At 36.7% G+C, this 23,662-nt stretch overlaps 1 protein-coding gene across 5 annotated transcripts in view; it reads left to right on the forward strand.

Moving 5' to 3' along the window:
* The window catches only part of SGK3 (serum/glucocorticoid regulated kinase family member 3), a 56,421-nt gene extending 33,605 nt beyond the window's left edge, over nt 1–22,816 (forward strand). For all 5 annotated transcript variants that reach the window (XM_021555605.4, XM_021555601.4, XM_021555603.4 and 2 more), the window contains 15 exons: nt 194–277; nt 2,183–2,255; nt 5,088–5,163; nt 10,819–10,906; nt 12,762–12,811; nt 13,882–13,939; nt 14,709–14,792; nt 14,883–15,014; nt 16,190–16,302; nt 16,510–16,546; nt 16,659–16,745; nt 17,510–17,605; nt 18,438–18,593; nt 19,626–19,715; nt 20,173–22,816. In XM_021555605.4, coding sequence (XP_021411280.1) covers nt 2,204–2,255; nt 5,088–5,163; nt 10,819–10,906; nt 12,762–12,811; nt 13,882–13,939; nt 14,709–14,792; nt 14,883–15,014; nt 16,190–16,302; nt 16,510–16,546; nt 16,659–16,745; nt 17,510–17,605; nt 18,438–18,593; nt 19,626–19,715; nt 20,173–20,343 — 1,290 coding nt within the window. In that variant the 5' untranslated portion in view covers nt 194–277; nt 2,183–2,203 and the 3' untranslated portion in view covers nt 20,344–22,816. The remainder of the gene's footprint in view (nt 1–193; nt 278–2,182; nt 2,256–5,087; nt 5,164–10,818; nt 10,907–12,761; nt 12,812–13,881; nt 13,940–14,708; nt 14,793–14,882; nt 15,015–16,189; nt 16,303–16,509; nt 16,547–16,658; nt 16,746–17,509; nt 17,606–18,437; nt 18,594–19,625; nt 19,716–20,172) is intronic.
* Nucleotides 22,817–23,662: the final 846 nt, after the last annotated feature.

Here is a 23,662-nt window from a genome sequence, read left to right on the forward strand (position 1 = left end):
TGCAAAGTACCAGATTCTTTTAGTTGTTCTTTTAATAATTTCTGTGGATGTCTGTGTCACTTAGCTATAAGATAAGTTTGATAAGTGCATTTATGCAATAAATTTATCAACCTGCCCTTACTTCCACCACAAGATTAAACCTGAGAAGTTTTACTAAGCTTTGTGGGCAATAACACTGTCCTTGTTCCTACAGGTTTACAAGGTGTTGGTCTCTGTTGGCAGAAATGAGTGGTTTGTCTTTCGACGGTATGCAGAGTTTGATAAACTCTACAATACGGTAAGCAAAAAGCAAGCTATGAAATCATGCCAGAATAGCAGAGTAATGCTTTTAGTGTTATGGTTTGAGTTAATCCTCTCTTGAGGAGTTTGAGTAAACATTTAATAACCATAGGAGTCTAATTAAACAAGATGATGGAGTGGATTTTTTTAAACTTCGGTTTGTTTGAATTTCAGACTCAAAATCCACTTAATTGTCACATTGTTATAGCTCCTTGGGATCATAGCTTAATGAAACTTCCAGCTTAGTTGTTGTCAAAACATATAGAATGTGCTTTTGGTCATGATAAAAAACCCCACGAAACATCTAGATAGATATGTTCCTCCTAAATAAGTGTTTTTCCTTGAAGTACTGAAAGCAATGAAAAAATCCTTGTTTCTTAATAGAAATTTTATAGTCAGTCGTTGATGGCAATTCATATCTGCAGTTTCATAGCAGGTATGATTTTTTGCACAAGAAAATGTGGTCAGTGTTCCAAAAGAAATAGCCCCCTTCAGCAGCTAAGTATGGATTTCTTGAGTTTATTGCTAGAGGAGATTTTTTTCTGCTTTTATGTAGTGGGCAAGTAGGGTAAATACTTGTTCAGATGTGAGTATGAATTATGTGTGCTGTGCCCATACTTTCCTCCAGTTTTTGTGTTTAAAGACTATAATTTTTGCTTTAACAAAAGAGGAAATAATTCCTCTCTGATTCCCATACTAAAATGTTACCAGCTGCTTATTTGTGCCTTCCCTTCCGCTGGCTCTCTGGGAAGTAGTCAGGTCTTCTCTCTTCTGCCTCTCTGTGAATGGATTTGCATGTGGCAGTGGTCTCCAAACATAGGCTGTGAGCTTGGAAGTGTTTGAGCTGAAATGCCCCTGGATACCCCATGCCGTGCTTTGCCTGCATCTTGTAGGGATAGAACTGTAAGGGATGTGAAAACAGAAAATTCTCCTTTCAGAGGGAGTGTTGGTGATCCTTTGCTGTGTTCTCTTGCCATTAGAATTAGTGTTGCTCTGCTGAACTTTGTTCAGCCCTGGTCTCTCTAACATGGCCAGAAGTGAGGTTCTGAGGAAGCATAACCAGGAGGACATTTAGTCCTGTTTCTGTTCAGAAATTCATACAATTTATACACAAAAAGAACTTGTGCTACTAACTGCAAGAAATACTGTTGTTGCTAAGGGAAGAAGAATTGCCAGCTCCTGTATTAAAAAACTATTCTCTTAAAAAGGATGAGAGTAAGATTTCTCTTCTTGAGCACTTGAAGGTGAAGTAAATGTAGTCAAGGCTTGATTAGTGTCAGGTTTGGGTTATTTTTTAATGTGTAAGTCGTTGTTGTGTACAATCTTCTGGTCAGTTTATTAAGTGTAATAATAATTGAATTATCAAGTGCAAGATCCTAACATAAACTGTTCATCTGCTTGTAATTTTGATGTAGGGTAGGCCACCTGTGATTTCTAAAGCTTAAAGAATGTAATTTGGACAAAATCCAGATGCCTGTATCCTCAGCCTATCCTAAACGTCATGCATACAGCCCTGTGCAAGCAAGCAAATAAGAGAAAAACAAACCCCAAAGAAAGAGAGAATTGATGGATGAAGGAAAGAAAAAAAAATAAAAACAATACTGAAATTTGGGTTTTTTTAACCTGGGGCAAATAATTTTGCACTATTTCTCTAGTAATCTGCAAAATTAAGATGAGATGGCCTTTGAATTTAAAAGGTATGTCTATTCTAAATAAACTTGAGTACAGATTGTTCTGGGTATGTTTTTTTTCCCCATGTGTATGAGCAGAGGAAATGGCACAGTGGAGCAGAATTACTAATAATCAGGTGTTCAAACTGTTCATCAGAAAACAAACAAAATGCAATTATTTCTAGGTACTTTAATGTCTAAGCACAAGCCAATTTTATGTGTTTTGTTTTCAGCTAAAGAAGCAATTTCCCACCATGAACCTGAAGATTCCAGCTAAAAGAATATTTGGAGATAATTTTGATCCTGGTATGCCATCATCTTGTTATTCATTTTGTCAGTTTTTTTATATGAAAATTGATATATTCCAGCCTACAAGAAACTGTCTTATATGAGTTTTGCAACGGTCCTCAAAACAGTGACTAAACCAAAGTTTAGTCATGCTTCAGTCAAGAGCAGGAACTAGCGTGGGTAGGTGTTTTACCTTGTGATAGTGAACGAAGCATTGCTTGGTCGCCTGGTGCCTCTCTTGGGCTGAAGGCCATAGCTCCTCCCAGCCCTCCCATATTCAGGATTCTGATTCTGAACTGTCACATGTGAGCTCTCTCCTATAAAAGCAAAAACCAAACCCCAAACTCTTCCGAAGCATTGTGTGTAGTCTATTTTAAACTTTCTTTGAGTTACAGAGATGCCTCACAGCTGTCTTTGAAAAATGAAACTACTCAAGGCTTTGTCTTTTAGGACTTTTGAACTTTCTGTATCTGAATGTGCTTCCTTGTACAGTTCAGGTGAAAATGAACTTCTTCTGGAAGTGGAACAACAGGAAGCATGTCTGATGTGAATGTGTTTGCTCCAGTTACCAGTGATAGGTGGCCATTTACCTTGCTCTGTACACAACAAAATACTAATGACAGTCACTAGTACAGTGCCTTGAAGTAACCTGGGTGGCACCACGGATAAATTAGTTAAAAAGACAAATGGGAAGGGCAGACCATTGCTCTGCATGTTTGTGCTATTAATTCAAGCCATTTTTACTTCAGGCTTTTTCTGCTGCACTTTGGACCCCTCCTGCCCTCCCCTGGCTTGCTGATGTGGTCAAACTGTAGTTTTCATCTTCTTCTGCCCCTGTTTCAATTCTTTCATTTTCTCTTCTGCTGAGGAACAAATGGATCCAAAGCTGTTGAACTCTTAGGATGTCTATGTTTGGGTTTTTTAAAGTTCTGACAAGTAAACCTAGTTTTTGGCAGTTTCAGTTAATAATCTGGATCCTGATGTGAAATACTGTTTCATTTTTTATTAGAATAATCAAATACAAGTATCCAAGGTCTGATCCTCTCTTCTTATAAAGATGTAAATGATCACCAATAGTTCTACATGTATTTTGTCTACAGGAACTTTTTGTTTAGTTCTGGTTCCTTTTCTCTGACCTTGGGATTATCAGAGCTGGCTGAAGACCAGAGAATGCCATGAAGTCTGGTTTGCTGTACGGGCAAATATGCAGGTGGATTTCTTGGAGCCAAATTTAGGAAACTGGAGTTTTAATGGTGAAAAAAAACTCAACTAAAACTTTATTAAAATTATATATGTAAAACAAAGTCCTCAAACTTGTTTTAAATTTCCATGAACTACGCTGAAATCCTTGAAGCATGAGAAACCAAATAGTTCTCAAGATGTTTCTTGCTGGGAGGCAGGGTGGAGATGGAGCCATGATGCTTATGTAAATAATTCTTTTTCTTAACACTGATTTATTGAAGCTTTGATGTAATGTTTCTGCTGGCTCCTGAAACAAGTTACATATTTTATAAATATTGAAAAGGTATTTTACTTCTGTAATCCATCCATGGGTATGTGGCATTGTACTATAGTATTGAAGTGCAACAGAGCGAGACCTTTACATCCTTTTACCCAAAACTACCAAAAATACTGCCATTTAAATTGCCATTTAAATGCTCCAATTTTATTGGCACTTAGGTTATTTTTAAATTAGTCTTGTTTTAACTTGAAAAAATGGAACAGAAACCAGTTAGAATACAGAACTTGAAAATTTCAGATGTTACAGTTGTTTTATCTTCACCACCATGGATAGCCCTCTAGGCTTAGAGTGACTGATGACACTGTACATCTGCTGCACTGAAACTGTTGATGTTTTTCTATCCCATGATATAATATATGTATGCAAATTTACCTTTCTGTTAGATGTTGGTAATTTGGGATTATTAAATACCCTATAGGAAGGGGTCATGGATTACATCCCTGAAACAATATGGACATTTTTCTTAATGTTTTAAGTACAGCTATTTTAATTAACAGCTATTTAATTTTAATTTAAAATTTTAATAATCATCAGCAATCTGGATATGACAGTCATTGAAATGCCTTAAAAGTTCGTGCAGGAGTTAAATATTCTTTTTTACATACAAATTATTGTTGATATGAGTAATGAAAGATAGGATTATTCCATTTTACACTTTATGTTAGCACTCTATCTCTATTCTAAATCCTTTGTGTTATCATTCCATGTTGCTCCAGAACAGTTACATGTCTTAAGCTTTAGACAAGGGAAGGGATTCTGAGAATAATCTTTTTTTAATGTTGGAGATGATGTCCAAAATCTAAAGGAAAGTATTTTATTTTGTTATCTTTGATGGCTATATCTGAGTGCCTTCTGGCAGGATGAATTGTGCAATTTTCCACCTGCCATACATATAGTATGGAAATATGTTGCTTGGTGGGACTGTTCATGAAAAAACTTGACTTGTGCAACTGATGTCAGGTTTTGCCTGTGGCTTCTTGGGGTTTTTGTTTCTGTGGAATCGGGTGCTGAAGGGCTCACCCATGCAGTGAAGGCTGCACAGGTTAGCCCACTGTGGTTACACACTGTTCTTGAAGCACAGGGTGGCACTTCTAATCCACCTGCCTTTCAACATTTTTAAGTAGCATTACAGAGACACTGAAATTTATTCTCTCAGCTCAGTTCAATGTTTAAAGCTTGCAGATTTTATATGTAGAACCAATCTTGTTCTAAATTAGTCATGGGCCAGTCTACTTTAACTGCTGTTTTAAATCCTAAAAAAACCTGAATAAGAAAATAAATTTTTTTCACAAGCTGACTGATGATTCTAATAAATCTGTTTTTTTCAGATTTTATTAAACAGAGAAGAGCAGGACTGAATGAATTCATTCAAAATTTAGTTAGACAGCCAGAGCTATGCAACCAGTAAGTAGTTCCATTTCTGTTTTATAAGGGCTGTTGAAAAGACATGAGATGAAAAGATATGTTAAATACAAAATTGCAAATTAGATATTTAACCAGAAAATGTATTTTACCTGTTCAGAGCTCTTGTCTAAAAAAATAAACTTTATATGGCCATCCATTCAGGAAATTCTACAGACTGAAGAGTATAAAAGTGTTTTTGTTTTCTGAAAACCAACCTACAAATCAATTTACAGGCAATTAACTGATATTAATTCCAGGGGTGCAGATTCCACTGTAAACTGTTGCTGTGCTGGGCAGGTGTTTGTTTTGCCAGTGGCTGTACTGTTTGAGGGCCCTGCTGTCACTTGCTGCTGTGTTGTTGGCAGTCAGTCACTGCCTGCATCCTTTTTTTTGTTAAGAGCAGTTCATGTGTGCTCCAGAACTTGTTTAAAGCACAGTAACCAAGTGGCTTAATTAGCTTGCTGAGGTGGTTTGGGACAACCAAGCTGAGCTGTCTAAAAGGAAATGATGAATAAACTTGTACCTGAACTCTTCCCAGCAGAAGAACTGCAGGTGTGTTCACCACTACCAGTGGTGCATGGGAGATGGTGTTAGGACAGAGTCAGCCCCAGCTAAATCTGGAGAGCAGCACTTTGTGTGAGAACTGCAGGGCAAAGAGGCACCTTCTTTCAGTCAAAAGCTGTAATCAGTTTCAGCTAAATCCATGCAGCTTTCTAGGTTGCTTGAACTGGTAAAATGGTAAAGCTATATGCTTAGATTTAGTGTTGAGTAAATGTCTTTAATAAATATGCTTTGTTTAATTAGCCTATTTGTACAACCTGTGAAATTGCCCATTTCCCACAGGAAACCCGTATCTCTTAACAGAATATCACTGCAGTTCGCAGCATTCTTTTTTCACAACAAATGAACTATTTAGTGTCCTATCAGCCTGAAATACGCACTTCCTTTCTTTTCTAGAAAAATAAAAATAGGAGCATTTTATATATACTTATTTTGATTAGTGAAAAAAAATTAGTGATGAAGTCTTTATGGAAGGATACCTTTCCACCAGAACAAACACTGTGGTGTTTATATTCATGGTACTATTCTTTGGGAAATAATAAAAAGCACTTTAATATAACAAATTACTGAGAACCAATCTGTTTTGTTTCATTGGGAAAGGATACTAGTTTATTTAGGCCAATCTCCTCCTCTGGTTCTCAGTAAATTAAATTACCAAATATTTCTGCTTCAAAACATGCTCTATTTGTCCTCCAAAGGTAAAATGGTGCTTTTCTGTTATGGAAAGCACAAAATGCTGTGCTGAAAAAAAAAAGGCATCAAACCTCAAATCCACCTGCCTCCATAAATTTTTGTGAGGTTTTAAAATTGTTTCATACTTGCCTGTAATGTAGAAGAATCAATGATCTTTAATATGGCACTTAGATTGCCTGATCCATTAAACTAACTTAAACCAGGGTTAAGACATATGCCTGATAGTGTTTGGTGCTGATGAAAGTGTGTTCAATAATAAGCTTATGAAACAGAGTTGTACAATAAAAACAAATAGATACCAAAGTTTGTCTTGTACTGTTCTCCTCTACCCCACCCTTAAAGAAATACTGAATTAAGCAGGAGAAAAACCTTTAATCCACAGTTTAGTGCAAAAGCATTTAATTTTGTAGTAATTTCTATGTTGTTTCTCTTTTAATCATTGCAAGGTGATTCTTTGTTCTGAAGTTAGCTTTTACTTTTTGCAGTGTTACACTGCAACAATCATATTCATAATTATGTAATCTGTCACCTTTTCTGTTGTGCCAGTGAATGTTGTTATAGAAGAAATACCAAATCTTTGATCTTGGTGCTTGGAATGTTTTGTAAAATCTGACAGAAGCTACTCAAGGGATATGTGATGACTGAGTCTTCACAGATAGTCCATCCTTGGTTTCTTAGTTTTGCTTTAATGTGCTAATTAAACTTGAAACTAGGTCATAAAACTTATGTAAAGTTAGTGATGTGCAAGGAAGACTTAATGGGTTGTGCATTCTCACAGAGCCGTTAGGAAATCCACCTTCCACTGCCTCTTTTAAGCATTAAAACCACTGTCAGCATGTAATATATTTTAAATCCTGCTTAGGAGAATTGTTTCACTAAAAGCATAAGGATGATTCAAAGTGTTCCCATTTCTGGATGGGAAGGTACCTAAACATCTGAAGAGAAAAGGACAAATTCAGTCAAGATTCAGTGTGTCCAAGATGGTAATATTTACATTATTCTTTGAAACATGCAGAACTGTGTTCTTGTTTTCCATCAGTGGACTTTTTTTCTTGGATCTGGCACATTTCTTGAATATTGTATCGAAGCCAAACCTTCTTACTCAATGAAAAATCCAAGAAAAACCTAAGGTGTATTGGAGTGCTTAGAAGAGAACCTGTGACAGTTTTTCCTGCGGTCACTGTCAGGTGGATACAGGGTGAGATTACTGGCTTAGTCCAAATTGGGAATTGAGTGGACTAGCTTCAAGTTGCATTTCCTCAGCAAATTTACTGTAATAGACAGCTTGCTCTCACAGGTAGAATGTAGGTGTTCCAAGAAAAAGTAGGGATCTGTAGGGCAGGAGGGACAGAGGTCTGATAATGTGTCCCCCTTGCTGACTGCTGTCCTTAACAGGAGCTGGGAGTTTGTTCCTAGTGAGCACTGTGAGCCTCCCTAAAACGCTACACAATTCCTGAAAGTGGGCTGCTCACCCCCTCAAATGTAGGCCTTCACTGAAGTATTAATGCATTTAATTGCTGTCTATCAGAATGTGTCCAAAGAAAACCTGTTTGAAAAACTGTATAATAGAGGATTCATTAAAGATGTAATGCAGTTATTTTTAAATAATCCAAAGTAGCTCCTTAATGAGAATGAGAACATTTGCATAACACTTGAAGAACTGAAGGATGACAATTCTCTGCAACCTGTGGGGAAGTGAATTATCAGTTCTCTAAGTGAGAGGCAGGGTCTGAATGTGTTCCTTACAAGAAAATCACTCACAGTTTTTTTTCTCATTTCAAAATCTGATGCATATAAAAATGAATATGAAAACCCTGAATAGTAGAATTTTGCAGTCCATGCTGGGGAAAGCAAACCTTGCACTATATTATTGTCCTCTTTTAAAGTATTACTGTGCTTTACTGTATTAGGGCTTTTTCAACCTTTGCTTTCTGTAAGAAAGATATTAATGGTTTACTTTTTAAGAAAATATGGTGAGAAGAGGGAGGAGCTGGGCACTATTATTTAAATAAAGTGTGTCTTAAATGTTAAGTTTCTGTCACTGGCTATTAATTTTACCATTTTGCTTTAAAATTTGTGTGACCTTTTGGGTTTGTTCATATTTCTGCGTGTGTCTAAAATTTTTGTGTGTTATTATATTGTTTTTGCAGGAAGACTAATGCAGAACGACTATTACATAAGCAACAGTATTAAGCAGAGCTTGACACTCTTTTGTGTATTTCAGAAATAATCCACAAATTAAATTTATTCAATCAATCATAAAAATCCAGACAAAACCAAGTTTTGCTGGTAGTATATGTACAGTGTATACTAAGTATCCCTTTTTAAGTGGTTTTCTCAACCCTTTTAATTTCATAGGTGAGGTTATTTTAGGAATAGTTTCCATGTATTCTTAAATACATTGAGTTAATCCATGCAAGTTAATACAGCATAGAAGTCCTATCAGTCTGTATAGCATTTTGCATAACATGCTGCAATCTTACCTAAGAAATTGGTACATAAAACTTTTTATTTTTAATCGGTAGTTCTTTGGAGTGATTTTAGAATTGCAGATGTGAACAGTGTAACATCAATCAGTTATGATTGTGGCTATTGTGGAGTTGTGGAATATCCTGCAACTGTATTGCCACCTTTTCCTGTGAATTGGTATTTTTATGTTTTTCCTGCTGTTAATTCAGTCATGAACAAATTTACTATAGTAACTATTTGAGATGTATTACAACATGCTCTATATAATCAAACAGTTGTCTAAAATAATTAATGCTGAAAGGTAATTAAAGTCTGTTTCTGTTTTTATGTCTAGTGAAAAGCATTAACCATAACTTTTTATTCTTGATTTTATGATATCCAAATGTTCTGAAACTTAAATTGCTGCATCATGACCCAGTATTACTACAATATTCAAACAACTGTGATTTTTGTCTTCCTGGCCTCAGGATACAAGACAGATGCTGAAATAGATCAGAATTTGGAGTTCATATAAAATGGGAAGTATTAAACTGAAATGATGGTGGGCAATTATGTAAATAGTCTTGTTGCTGTGCTTTAAACCTGAAAGGCTGAAGGTAACTGAAGAATTTAGAAAACTGGAGGATTTAGGAATACAGAATGTAATTGATAAAAACTGGAAGCCTCAGATAGCCTGGGATATGAGGTAGGTTCAGTAGAGCTGACAGGAAATTACAGGAGCTGGAGATGTGTCAGAAACAGCTTATCTCTTACTTCTGATCCTCACTGATGAGAGATGTGGGGGGTGAATGGATTGAAAATAGGGAGTACATTTGTTTCTTACTTAAAATTACCCTACTTTATGTATTCTAGGGACAGATTAAAAGAGCAGCTCCATATTAAGCTAGTGCTTTTCTTGTAGTGAATGGCTCATGTGGAGTTTCCTATCAGTGACTGTCCTGAGTCCTTCTCAAACAACTTTGTCTCTGAACTGTAGGTAGTATTTCTTCCTTGATAAGAAGGTTGCCTTTTGGTTTGAAAGATTCAAACCATCTCTTGAAGTGGTATATACAGGCTATACACAATAGCCATCTTTTTAGGAATTAATTTCTCCTCATTGTATTCCATTAATATTTACTTGCACTGTGCTGTGGTTCAGAAAGACGTTGCATTCTTTTGATTTGTTGGACAAGCCTTTCATCCTGGAAGAATAAATTCTTGGAATTCTCTTACTTTGCCACCATTCTCTCAGTCCTTGTCCCCCAGCCCCATCAAAACAAGAGCTTGAAACTGCTGCTGAAGATAAAATGCATCTCCTTAGGTACTGTGGGAAGCCTGTCACTAATTCCTGAAGCATTTGTGTCCTGCAACTGACTGGAAGGATTTTGTAACACTGTTTTGACAGTGCCCAGCCAGAAGGAATTCTGAATACAAGATCACCATCTTCTGCTTTAAAGTGAATGGGGAGAGGAACGTTACTGCTGTGTATCTCTTGGAACATGTGTCTTTCCTTGGGATACAGATGATGCATTTCATTCCCTATTGCATTGGACAGTTCAATTAATTTTAGAAAAAAAAAAATTTAAACTCTTCTGTTTTGGGGAAGAAAGTTGGTTTCTTGGTGGCTGCTAGCCAGTTAGAACTCATGCTTTCTTCTTATAATTATCTTTAAATGCAGTTCTGCAGGTCTTCATTCTGAAGTCTTCATATACATATGCTTCAATATGTCAGGTTTTTGCAAGTGAAAAGTTTTTGCTGTATAACACACTTGGCAGTTGAATTATGTTGCTGTAAAAGTATTGCTTGTATACAGCTCTTAGTTACCAGAACTTAAATATAAGACTTTGTGATGAGTAACTCCTCTGTATGCTGCTGTTCAATCCTATGCTCTGTGTTTATGGCTGAAAATCATGCAGATTATTGGTGTGCTAATGAAGTTAACTGTGTTTCTAGCCCAGATGTCAGAGCATTTCTTCAGATGGATAACCCAAAACACCAGTCAGATCCATCTGAAGATGAAGATGAAAGGAGCAGTCGGAAGGTAATAAAACAGAAGTAGAACAGTCTTCTAAATTTTAGCTACTTGAAGGCAATCTTCTTAGGTATATTATTTACTGAAATCTACTGGTACATTTTGCAATAAATCCTCTCCCTGTTCTTTTAAACAACTCTGTTCTATTGTGGGCTGTAAGCTATTTTTCTGTCAGATGAGAACTGCAGATAGGAGTAAAATGATTGCAGGCTTAGTCTTGCTTATTCTCCCCTTGCTATATGGGTTAAAGAAACACAACTTTAGTCATAGCTTAGCTGTCAGAGTTTTTGCAGTGTATTCAAGGGCTCTTTCTAAGAACATCTGGCAAGGAGCAGGGGAGATTGAATGTTTAATTGTCTTTTTGTTTGCTTGTGCATTCTTCATTTTTAAAGATGGGGAGAAATAGAATTCTCTAGGGAAAAAATGAGTCTTTCTAAAATTCACTTAGGAGGAAGGATGGATTTGATTTCATTTTGCATATGTGTGAGGTCTGAATTTTCTTTTGTCAAAAAAGCCACTATATAGCTCCATATATTCTCTGAAAATTAGTTTGCAGCCTCCAGAAACAGTGCTGTTTGAAAAAAGGAGTATTTCTAGGAAAGCAGAAGTGCCATATTTAAGCTTATCTTCTCTATTACTTACTACTTGGCAGAAAGATGTGATATTAATGCTTCTTTTCTTATTCAACCCCTGTTAAAGACGTAAGAGTTGTTTCATTTTGTGTGTGATCCTCAGGAGATTTAGTATGTTCTGAAAGTTTCATTTTAAAGTCACTAGTTTAAGATACCAGTTTCCTCCTCCTTTGAAAGTTATTTTAAGTAATGTGGAATGATACAAACCACCTCTGGAAAATTAATGATGTGTCATACTACAACAAATTCCAAAAAGAGAGCTACTGCAAAATGGCCTGGACCCCATATTTTTGGTGGAAATGGTTAGTGTAAATGATGAAGCAAAACAACAAGGAACAAAAAAAAAAAGCCTTCAAAAAAATAAAAAGTCTTTTTTACAGTAGCTCTTTCGAAACTGTCCAGCACCACTGGCTCATTTCACTGCGTAGTGGCGTCCAGTGCTGCTGTCAGACCATTTTCCACTTCTGGACTACTGCTTTGTGCTGCCTTGGCAGCCTGTCCCCAGGTAAATTGTATTTGTGTGCAGTTTATTCTTCTCTAATAAATTCCAGAATCACAATGAGAGTACAAATACCACTTTTCTAAATCAAAAACAAAATGGAGAAAATCACCTAAATGACAGTGGCTTCCTCTGCTCCTGTAATTTACAAATTCTGCATGGGTGTGTACCAGTAAGATTAATGGAATTCCAGGAATTGAGTTATTTAACCTTTAATGTCAGGATAGAAAAGGTTGGTAATGTTTTTCTTGGGCTTGGAAGAATGTTCACTTCCATGTTTTTAAAAGCACTGTGTCTTTCATTAATTACTCTTTTATAAACAGTGTGGGTTTAAAATTATTGTATTAGTCAGATCTTGGAGAATTTGGAATAAAAGGCAGAATATATGTTCATGAAGCAAGTAGAGAAAGGGTTAAATTCTGAATGAGGAACAAGTTGTTTATTGAAATACTCTCCAGTTTTTATTTCTGATATTTTCCTCTCTGAATGAACACAGATATTTTATTACCTTCATCTTGGAACAGTATGTGTGTAGAAAGAATTTGTGACAAGATGATGATGATCAGGTATTTTAAGTTCCCAATCTAGATGTTAGATCTCTTTAAAATTCTAATGTAACAAGTATAAAAGTATGGATTGAGCAGATCAGTAGGGTATTTTGAAATTAGTATTGGTTGAATGATAAGAGAGAAGAAAAAGTATTACAAGTAAACATCTTTGTTTCTCTCAACAGTTAAACTCTACCTCACAGAATATCAACTTGGGACCATCTGGAAATCCTCAGTAGGTTTCAATTAAATTGAATTTCGTGTAATTCAATTTAGTGTAAATTTAAAACTTAATTAAATTGGATTAAAATTAATTTTAAAACCTGAAAAGCTAGAATGACCTTAGGAGTGGTCCTGCAGTGTCTGAAAACAAGTTTGGTTTATTGCATGCCAAAGGAGCAGCTTGCCTTGTTGGTGCTACAACCCAGTTACTGCAGTGGGAACTTGTGTCTCTGTTTGGTGTCTTCTGCAGAGTTTCTGTTCTCAGTTCGGTGTGAATTTGCTTTTCTCCTCTAGGAGATAACTGCTATTTTGGTTTTGCTTTCCTCACAGATTTCTTCTGGGCTAGCAGGAGGAGGTGGTTAGTAGATTGCAGTAAGAAATGAAATATAAGAGTCCTTCCCTTCGGGAGCAATAAATAGAGAGGTGTATGGTGATGTAACTTGTTTTGGAATTTGAAAACACGGATAATTGTTTTGCTGACAGAATTGTATTCAGGAAAGAGTAAGGGAATCCTGGGAAAAACTGAAAGGAGTGATGATGTGGGAAATGGAAAAACTGAGAGCAAATTCATACAAACACCAAGAAGAGGCAAATGTTAGGATGTGCCTCTTCTTACTGAAATTTAAAACAAGGCAGAATTGGATGGAGGGAAGAATGGAACAAATAAGAGGGAATAGATAATAAACTTGGTCCTTCCTTTCCTCAAGTAAGCTTTAGAATCCATTTGGACTGCTGGAAATAAGCTCCAGAAGACATCATGGGGAAATGGAGATTTAAAAATTACAAGAAACTAGACCACAGAGAATGAAAGAATGGTCTTGCTTCTCCTTTACATCATAAGGTTAAACTTAGTAAATAAAATAAACTCAAGAGGATGCAATTTGAACACTTTCCTAGAGAAAAATGCAATTGCAAAATGAAGAGGAGTTGTTGTGTCTGAGGACAGGTCTGCAGAAGCAGTGCTGGGTGGAACAAAGTAAAGGAGGGTGCTTACATGCTGTTGTGCTACACTACACTGCTGTACAGCTATAAGGCTTGTAATTTCTACCCAGATGACCTGTCTCCTTCCTAAATATCTTTCAGTGCTAAACCAACAGACTTTGATTTCCTGAAAGTTATTGGGAAAGGCAGCTTTGGCAAGGTGAGCTTTTGTTATCTTATGGTGATGCAAGGATGCTCGCTGGTTTCTCGTGCACAGTGACTTGGCCAGAGGTTCCAAAAGTGGTGTTGCTCTAGGGTGGCCTATAAACTGTTCTGTTGGATCCTCTTTGCTGCTGATCTGTGGCGCTGCCATTTTATCCTTGGTGCAGCTGTTGGCTGCCTCAGCCACTTGCTGGGACTAAGAAAAGGGAAATTTTCCCTTTCTCATTGCAAGCAGTTGGGATCCTGTTTCCCCCAGGGAGGAAAGGAGGTACCCCTATGCTTATTCAACAGCTGGAGTACAAACTGTGCTTTTCCTCTTGATGTCAGGGACTATTTTGTGAAACCTCTGATACTATGGAGCAGTGTGAGCAACAGCACATTGAAAAGTGACTTAAGTATTGATATTTTACAAAGATGCCAAAGAGAATCCCTTTTGAAATATCAATTTTCAATTTTTTTTGCTGTTTTTCATTCAATTATCTTTACAATTTATCCCCCAAAAAAAGCTGAAATTAATCTTGATAGAGATTTATCAGGTCATGGAAAACATGTTATAATTCAATCTTTCATGATACCACTGTCATCATGATAAGTTTTTACTGAACTGTAAGCTCACTCTATTGTCAATTACATTGTTGACTGACTCTATTAAAAGCTATATTGTGAAAAAGTAGCATGAATCCCTTCCAGTTTGGCCAAAATGATAAAATGTTACCCATAGTCGGTGAACTGCAACAATCGGATTTCTTTTCTTTTGAATTTCACAGGTTCTTCTTGCAAAACGAAAACTGGATGGGAAATACTATGCTGTCAAAGTGTTGCAGAAAAAAATTGTTCTCAATAGGAAAGAGGTTAATAGTCTTCTTCCACCCACCTCCCTTGTTTTTTCCCTCAATTACAAAATCATTCCTGTTTACTTATCAATCTCTTACTTCTTGCAGCAAAAACATATTATGGCTGAACGTAATGTGCTTTTGAAAAATGTGAAACATCCATTTTTGGTTGGACTACATTACTCATTCCAAACAACAGAAAAGCTTTACTTTGTCCTGGATTTTGTTAATGGAGGAGAGGTATGTGATGGTTTTGTTTGCATTGTAGTCTGTCTATTCTACTAATTCTAGGTGGGAGAAGTGAAGTGATCTTTTACAATGGGCTGTGATCAGCATTCTCCCAACTTTGAAAATTCTGTTATTATCTGATGTTGCTACAGACTTCTGTAGCTATTTGAACTTTATTCTGGTTCTTGTTGACATCTTCAATCCAAATTTATTCATGCTTGTCAGATACAAATATGGTATTTTACAGTAATATAAATTTAATTACAAATTAATCCTATGTTTACATTTTTCACCATGGAACACTGGCTTCCTCATGAATGTGCATTAACTGAGATGCTGATATTTCAAAAGGGGAAGAAAGGAAACTGACAACTGAATTTACTATACTGTGTCAGAGTTGGAACAAGATGGGCATTTCTCTTGTCTAATGTACCTTACTTAGACAGTATTATCAAAATCTTGGTTTGCTCTGAATTGTGGTCAGAATTTGTATTTTTTCGGGCAAACTAAAAATACAGTTCAAAGCAGCTTTCAAATTTGAATGGGTGCCTTTTTATTTTTCCTGACCTTTGTAGGCAGAAACCAGAAAACTTCATTTTTCTTAAAGTCTTTACAAGTTGAGTGTGTCCTGTAGTTGAATCTATATGTTTATGATTTAATATTTGTCTAGACTTCTGTATCTACTCAAATTATTTGCCAAACAGTTCTCTGTAGTAGGGAGAACTGGTGGATCAGCTTGGAATATACATCTCACACAATGATCTACATCTAGGTTATTTCAGAATACAATTCTATAAATAATTATGCAAATCTTTGAATACACATATTTTCAGAAATGAAAGGTGACTTATTTGACACCAGGTTATATATTCTCCTTGGAGGCAATTTTCCATGATTTAGTCTTACCAACTTCTATTCACAGCTTAGTGATTTACTCTAGCTCCTTTTGACTAGTTCTGGTTTTAAGGGAATGTGTTTGAGTTACCTATCCATCTGAGCCACAAAAGAGAAGCAGGGAAGAGAGTAAAATAATGACTTTGTCATGCAGAAAAACCAATTCTATTTCATTGTGCTTTAAAAAAAAAAAAAGTGGACAGCAAGATAAATTACTCTTCACTGTAAAATTACATGTTATTAACCTGACTTGTTTTGTCTATGTAATTTATTTCCTATTTGCATATTTACAGCTGTTCTTTCACTTACAAAGAGAACGTTCCTTTCCTGAGCACAGAGCCAGATTTTATGCTGCTGAAATAGCCAGTGCACTGGGCTACTTACACTCCATAAATATAGTATACAGGTAAGTTTCTGAAAGGTATCCGTGTCCTGCAGAAATTCAAAATAGGACAAATTACCAAATAAACTCTACAAGAAATCATCTTACAGGAAACCTGAACATAACACTTTCATCAAAACTCAAAGTTTTCAGCTGAAGAATAATAAAACCCCTTGCCTCTGAAGCACTTGTGACTGCTATTTTGATTTACTACCTTTTCTTTTTTAATAGGGATTTAAAACCAGAAAACATTCTCCTAGATTCACTAGTAAGTACACAAGATTATTTCTGTTTTCTGTGTTCTCTCACAAAATTGACACTTCTGTGTATTCACATGTTGAACATGTTCTCTTTTTAACTTACCACTCTTTCTTAAACAGGGTCATGTTGTCCTGACAGACTTTGGACTTTGTAAAGAAGGGATTGCAACTTCTGATACCACTGCAACTTTCTGTGGGACCCCAGAAGTATGTTGACAGCTTTCATGGGTTTTTAATCAGTAATTAATGACTGTTGACCTCTTATTAATATTTGTGTAACTGGACGGTCAGATACTCTGTATTTTACTTTTGGGAGGTTTGCATTCTTTGAACAAGATGAAACCAACCCAAAGACAAGCTCCCTACACATCTATTCATTGTTGTTGTTACTAATATACAGTGTCTACTACTTGCTACCCACATGGCCATAACTCATCTCTTCCTTCCTCTGTTTTTCCAGCCCTTTTCGAATACTGTTTTCTCCATTGTCTCCTAACTGCTGGGTAGACACAGGACAGTTAGATTGTATAACAGCTGCTACAAATTTTTCAATATGAATCTTCATACCATATCCTGCCATTGATTCTTAGTAAGTTTATAGGGAACTAATATCTGTGCCCCATTCAAATTATTGCATATGCACAAAACTTTGAACTTGCTGATTGAGTTATTGAACTCTGTTGTCTTTTTACTGGGAAAACTGCACTGGAAAACTTAGAAGGCTTGAATATGTATGAGGGATTCACCAAATAGAGGATTAGAAACTTTGGTAACTTGATAAACGTACTTTAAATTACAGGAATGATCTTTGAATACAGTGAAAGACGAATGAGGTGTAGTATTTAGCTGAAACATTTGAGTGTTATGAAGCAACTTTTCTTGAAAGTGTTTACTGTGAAGTGACTAAACCCTAGGTTTTATCCATGCTAGCCTAATTCTCTAAAGATTTTTTTTTTTTTAATTCATTTCAGTATCTTGCACCAGAAGTCATTAAAAAGCAGCCCTATGACAACACAGTAGACTGGTGGTGCCTTGGTGCAGTTCTTTATGAGATGCTTTATGGGTTGGTATGTACCTGATAAATAAAGGTTGTTTTCCTCCCCTCTCCCCTTTTATTTGAAGTGACTTTTGAGTATTATTAAAGATACTAACTTTTCCATAATATTGGAATACTCCATTTAAGGAGATTAACAGATTGTCTTGTACTTACATAGCACTTGTTTTTCTTTTTTGGATTTTACATCACCTCCTGGTATCTTACAGTTCATGGAAAAGCAAAATTGGAGACATCAGCAAAATCAGTCATCACTTTGAGGGACTGTGAGAGTAAACTGAATCAACAGTGATAATACACAAAAAACCCATAGCAACTTAAAAGTAAAATTTTGTCAAATATTGCAATAAATAAAATTAAAATACTTTTTTTTTTTTATTTAGGTATCCCAGGTTTTCTCCTAGCTTTTGACAGCATTAGAACAAAAAAAAAAATCTCACTATGCTTCTTCTAGTCATATGTGATTACTCCAGTAAGAATTGTTCTTCTAGTTTTTTTGAGTTCTGTCTCTTCCCATAGGACCTTAAATAGGGAGATGGATTTGTTTTACTGTTCTCAGGTTCTTTTCAGGCAAGTTCAGTGGGAGCTTTGAAGCAGGATGGCATCTATGGCTACTTATTAGTGTAAGAACACGTTAGGAGTAGAGGAGGCGGGTGGTGGGAAGTTACCAAGTCTAAAGTTCTGGCAGTGGTGATGACTGAATTTGAAGTTAGCAGTGCATAAAAAGATTTCTGCTCCACTGCTATAAGCCTGTATGTCTTACAGAATCATTTACTGATCATTTGTAACATATGAAATAACATAGCATGTGGCTTCAAATTCATGTAGAACTTGTATTTTTTTAGCCTCCTTTTTACTGCCGTGATGTTGCTGAGATGTACGATAATATTCTTCATAAGCCCCTGGTTTTGCGCCCAGGAATCAGTCTTACAGCCTGGTCTATCCTGGAAGAACTTTTGGAGAAAGATCGGCAAAGCAGACTTGGAGCAAAGGAAGACTTTGTAAGTAATGTCCTAATTTATCAAGCCCTATTTTATTTAAAGGGACTCACTAAATTAATGTGCACAGCGCAGGATTAATAGTTGGAGACAGAAACTGCATTACTGCATCTGTCTCTGATTTCCTCTTTTTTAGTTCTTCTGTAAAGACACCAGTGGGGTCTATCCCTGGAAGTTGCTGGGGATAAGAGAGCAGTGATTGTTGTGTGGTATTTTGAGCTTGGTTGCTGCTGTACCTGCTGGAGAAACAGTTGCTGATGTAGCAGTCACTAAGATGTAGAGAAGTAGGTTTTACTGTTCATAGTGAAACTGGGAAATAACCAAAAGAAAAGGCTATCATATAGTAATACTAATGATTTGGAAACCAGTCTTCAGGTAAAGAGGAACACTAGTTCCATGCAAACAGCAGCTTTTTTTTTTTGCCTTAAAATCATGGCAGACACTTTCCCAGTGTAGCAACAAAACCTTTGTTTGCAAAAAGTTGATGTGAGAAAGTTACAGGTGTCTTCAGAACGGTGCAATGAGGAATGATCTAGAGGATGTACTCCATCCATTAGTGGTGGGATCTTTGTAGTCTTTGGTTTGCAGTCCTTACATTAGTCTGTGGACCTTGCAACTGAGCAAGATGCAAGGATTTAGCACAGCTGTTTGCTGCTTCTTAAATGGTAAGTATATTGTAGAGTTGTTGAAGCACCTGCTTCTCAGGTTAGCTTTACAAAAGCTAACAAAACTTTAAGGCAGGAACAGATATCAACAGAAGACATTCTTGTTCTGGGGTAGACTCAGTGTTGATTTTAGGGTTTAAAAGCAGAAAGTATGGTTTTAGAAGGAAAACTGTTTGTAGAGGCAGTCTCACAAATTTTAATTGCTGTTTTTACTGACTACAGCTTTTATTGTGAAGTAAATTGTGAATAAACAAACTCATAAGGACGTGCACATGAGAACTTCCCTATCTACATGTAGTATGAAGTAATGTTTACTATGATGCACAGGATGGATTTATGAAATACCTAAATTCTTTATTGTTTGCTACAGCTTGAAATTCAAAAGCACCCGTTCTTTGAATCTCTCAGCTGGACTGATCTTCTTCAGAAGAAGATTCCACCACCATTTAATCCTAATGTGGTAGGTGCCTGGGGAATGGCAACTCTGTTAGGCTTTGCATCTCAGATCACACATCACAGAATATTCTGTGCTAAAAGTGACCCACAAGGATCATCAAGCCCAGCTTTTCAGTGCATGCCCCATATGGGGACTAAGCCCATAAACTTGGTGCTCCTAGCACCATGCTCTAACAAGCTGAGCTAATCTCCCTAAGAGAGACTATTTTCATATTATTTTTAGGCTTATCAGATCATTAAGAGTGTAAGATTTGGTCAAAACTCCAACTTCATTGAAAAAAACCCAGCCTTTTAATACCTATTTTCAGAGAAGGAGCAATGTGCTTCCTTAAATTTATTTGCTTAAATAGAATATAACAACAAAATAGATGATTTTTAGAGTTAAATTTGGAATCTGAAGGACAAGCACAAGTTTAAAACACTATTTAATTTGATGACTGACAGATCCTTCTGTTTTCTAGGTTGGACCGGACGATATTGGGAATTTTGATGCAGTATTCACAGAAGAAATGGTCCCATACTCAGTTTGTGTTTCTTCTGACTACAACATTGTTAATGCCAGTGTCCTAGAGGCAGATGATGCATTTGTTGGATTTTCTTATGCACCACCTTCTGAAGATGGATTTTCCTAGGAACTTAGAAGTGAAGAGTGTTTTGGAAGTCTTGGGTTGAACTGAAATGTTAGGCTTATGGACACATTCCAAAATAGCGTAAATAGTGCCTCATCTTGTATATAGGTTTGAAACCTATGAACAAACTTTTTCTGCTGTACAGGAGGAATTTGGGCATTTTGGATGGCTTTCTTTAGGATTTGAACTGTTTGTTCCTGCTGCAGAAAGTATTTTTTAAAACCTTTAAAAAGCATTCTCTATGTATTTTTTAAGCAAAAATACTGACTGTTCTCCTCAATCCCTTTGAGTTTACATTCATACCTATCTAATTTGTTGGCAAAAACAGCAGCAAATTTAGTAAATTTATAAATGCTTTTGTACTTATTTACAGTGAATTTGTGCTTGAATTGTAACTATGCAAATTGTCTTTTGTATATTCTGGTTTAAAAAAAGGTAAATGTTTTCCCTGTTACCAGTTTGGAATATGTGTTAATTTACCTGTCAGCACTTAAATAAGTTAAGGACCAAGATTCTTAAAGGACTTCTGCAGAAGGAAAACTTGATCACATAAAACTGGATTGTTGCTCTTGTACTTGCTGAAGTACCCATTGACTCAACTGGATTATCTGAGGTATGGGGGATTACTCAAAGCAAGAACAGAACAAATTAACTGGATTGATTTGATAACATTACGTATTACGTGTTCTACTTTTCTTTCTTCCCTGAGCTAAGTATGTCTATATTTCAACTACATTAAAAATATTTTTGGTTAAAGCTCTGCTTCTCCAAAGATCTAATATGCAATAATCATGGTTACTTTAAAAGTAAGTCAATTAGCTTTGACATTTTAGGGGTGGGTGGTGAGATGATCATGCCAAATATTAGGGATTTTTCTCACATATTGGTAGTTTAAAACACTTTTATGTTCCAAATTGATTGTATTTCAGTGTTCATAGCTACTTGTCTTTGTGTTTCAGTTTGCACCATTTTTAAATCTTCACTTGATATTGGGGGAAAAATGTAAATTACACTGATAATATTAAGAATGTGAAAGCTATTGTATTTCTCATAACATACACATGTATGGACAAACATAATTCTGAACAATTTCTGTTTAAGGAAATTTTTTTAAACTGCAAAAATTGACTGCAGTTACAGTGTATAAAAGGCATATAATGGTAGTAGTTTTATTATATATATTACTTGTAAATAACAACTTATTTTTGTCTGTTACTCCAAAAATGTTCAGTGTTTTTTATTCATAAATAGATGCAGTTAAATGCCTTGATTTGAGAGAAATCTGCTAAGATACTGATACATCATTTATGTAACATTCATTCAATTTTAAGTAAATTGAATGAATGTTACATAAATTTCAGTATCTAAGTCACCTTTTTTTTGGCAAAATAAGCAGCTAAAATAAATAGACTTTATACTGTGTCAAGATCTGATAAGAATTAAGAACCTAGGGGGAGAGAGTGTATCAAATCATAATTCTTTTACAATAAATGTTGTATCAAAACATTAGAAGAGCTGAAAGTAAAACAGGATTCCTTGCTTACCTTAAGGTTACCTCAAGGAAATAAGGAGTATGTCCTAGAGTAGTGTCCTACATAGTGGTTAAGTGATGCTTAGCAGCTGCTACATGAGGTTTTGGAAAGAGTGATTGGGTCAAAAGTAAGAATTTACATTGGCAGGGGAGGAAGGAACTGTATCATTTGTAGGAGCAGAATGGTGGCATGGCACTCATTTTCCATAGTTCTCTTCTGCAAGAGTTGAAAAAAGCTGTTCAGGACAACCAACAACTACATGAATAGTTTCCTGGGCATTAATATAATGGGGAAGTAACAGCCCTGAGGTTTTTAGTTTGAGGGCGGAGGATTGTTGGTTGTTTTGGTTTTTGAGTTTTTGTGTTGGTTTGGTTGATTGGTTGGTTCGTTTTTTGTTTGGTTTTTTTTTGTGTTCTGGTTTTGATTTTTTTTTTAACATGGCTTGCTAATGGACTGGGAAATAAATTGGTGGTATGAAAGGAAGTATCCATTCTCATACTGAATTTTTAGTCTGTGTGCTCCTGAAGTTATTGTGTAATTATGTGGCTACTGTAACTATCTTCTCTTTGTGGCAAGGAGGCACAGTGCTGTAGAGGGATGGGAAGGAGAGGGAATATTTCAGAAATTGTTGTGGGAACTAGCACTCTTTAAATTTTTTGTCTTGAATTCCAAGACATTCATACATAGCTGCCTGACTGGATGAGAGGTTTTTTGTGTCAGAATTCAGGGGTTCTTTCCTTTAAAAAAACAGTGTGACAGTTGAAGTTATTTCTGGGAGAGCAGCTTAATAATTGTTTATTAAGCTTTTTCCTTCGGCAGAGTCTGCCTTTTTGGCAAAGTGTGAATGTGTTCAGCACATGACTTGAAGTACTCAAGTTCTTTAAGCTAAAGGTTAACAGACTGTACATCAAGCAATAAAGCATCGTAGTATTTCTGTACCCAGTGTTCTTGTTTCCACATCTCTGTGCATCCATGAGGATGGTTTCCAAAGTAAGACATGCATTTGGAGTGTTGTGGCTGCTTCACCCAGGGCTGAGCTCTGAATATAAGTGCTACCTGAAACACTTGGTAAAGCTAGAAACTAGAGAGGAGAGTGGACCTGCACAGGAGCTACCTGTGCTACTCCTTTCCTGTTTTGGCTGATAAGTAATAAAGGGAGGCAAAATTTGCCTTTTTGTGATTAGTGCAGGGGGTTTTATTCTGCCTGTCTGTCGTAGAAGGGGTCTGATTGTTGCTCCCCTTGCCGAGAGGGAGCCCAAGCACCCCATGAGGAGCAGGCATTTCTGCGGTGCTGTGGAGCGGTGCTGCTGTTGTGGCATGGAGGGGAACGAGAGACCGCACCAAAATTGGACGGACTGAAATGCACTGTGGTTGTAAAAATGTGAACATGTAAAAATACGACACAATTAGAGTTCAGAGGCGTTCTCCCGGACAGCTAAGTTTGGAAGTGCCTGCCAGCTAATGGCAACAGTGAAATATGCAATGTGTATTAATGAGAGAAATGGTTCTGCCAAGTACGTTGCCGCAGTGCTTTGCACGCTGACAGAGCGTCCGTGCCCAGAGCCCTGCCCGTGCTGAAGGCAGCACTGTGTGGGGCCGAGGCGCCAGTCGCGGGGCTGGGGCGGCTGTGGGTGTGCCGTGGGCTGGGAATTGCCTTCCCTGAGGACTCGCACTGGGCACGGGCGCTGCCCCCGCGCCGCTGCCTGAGGGGCTGAGGGGCGGTGCCGGGAGCGCCGCTCCGCCGGGCCCCTCTCGCTGCGGAGCCCCTCTCGCTGCCGGGCCCCTTCGCT

Source organism: Lonchura striata, chromosome 2 (assembly GCF_050655825.1).
Source record: "Lonchura striata isolate lonStrDom1 chromosome 2, ASM5065582v1, whole genome shotgun sequence".
NCBI classification, from domain to species: domain Eukaryota; kingdom Metazoa; phylum Chordata; class Aves; order Passeriformes; family Estrildidae; genus Lonchura; species Lonchura striata.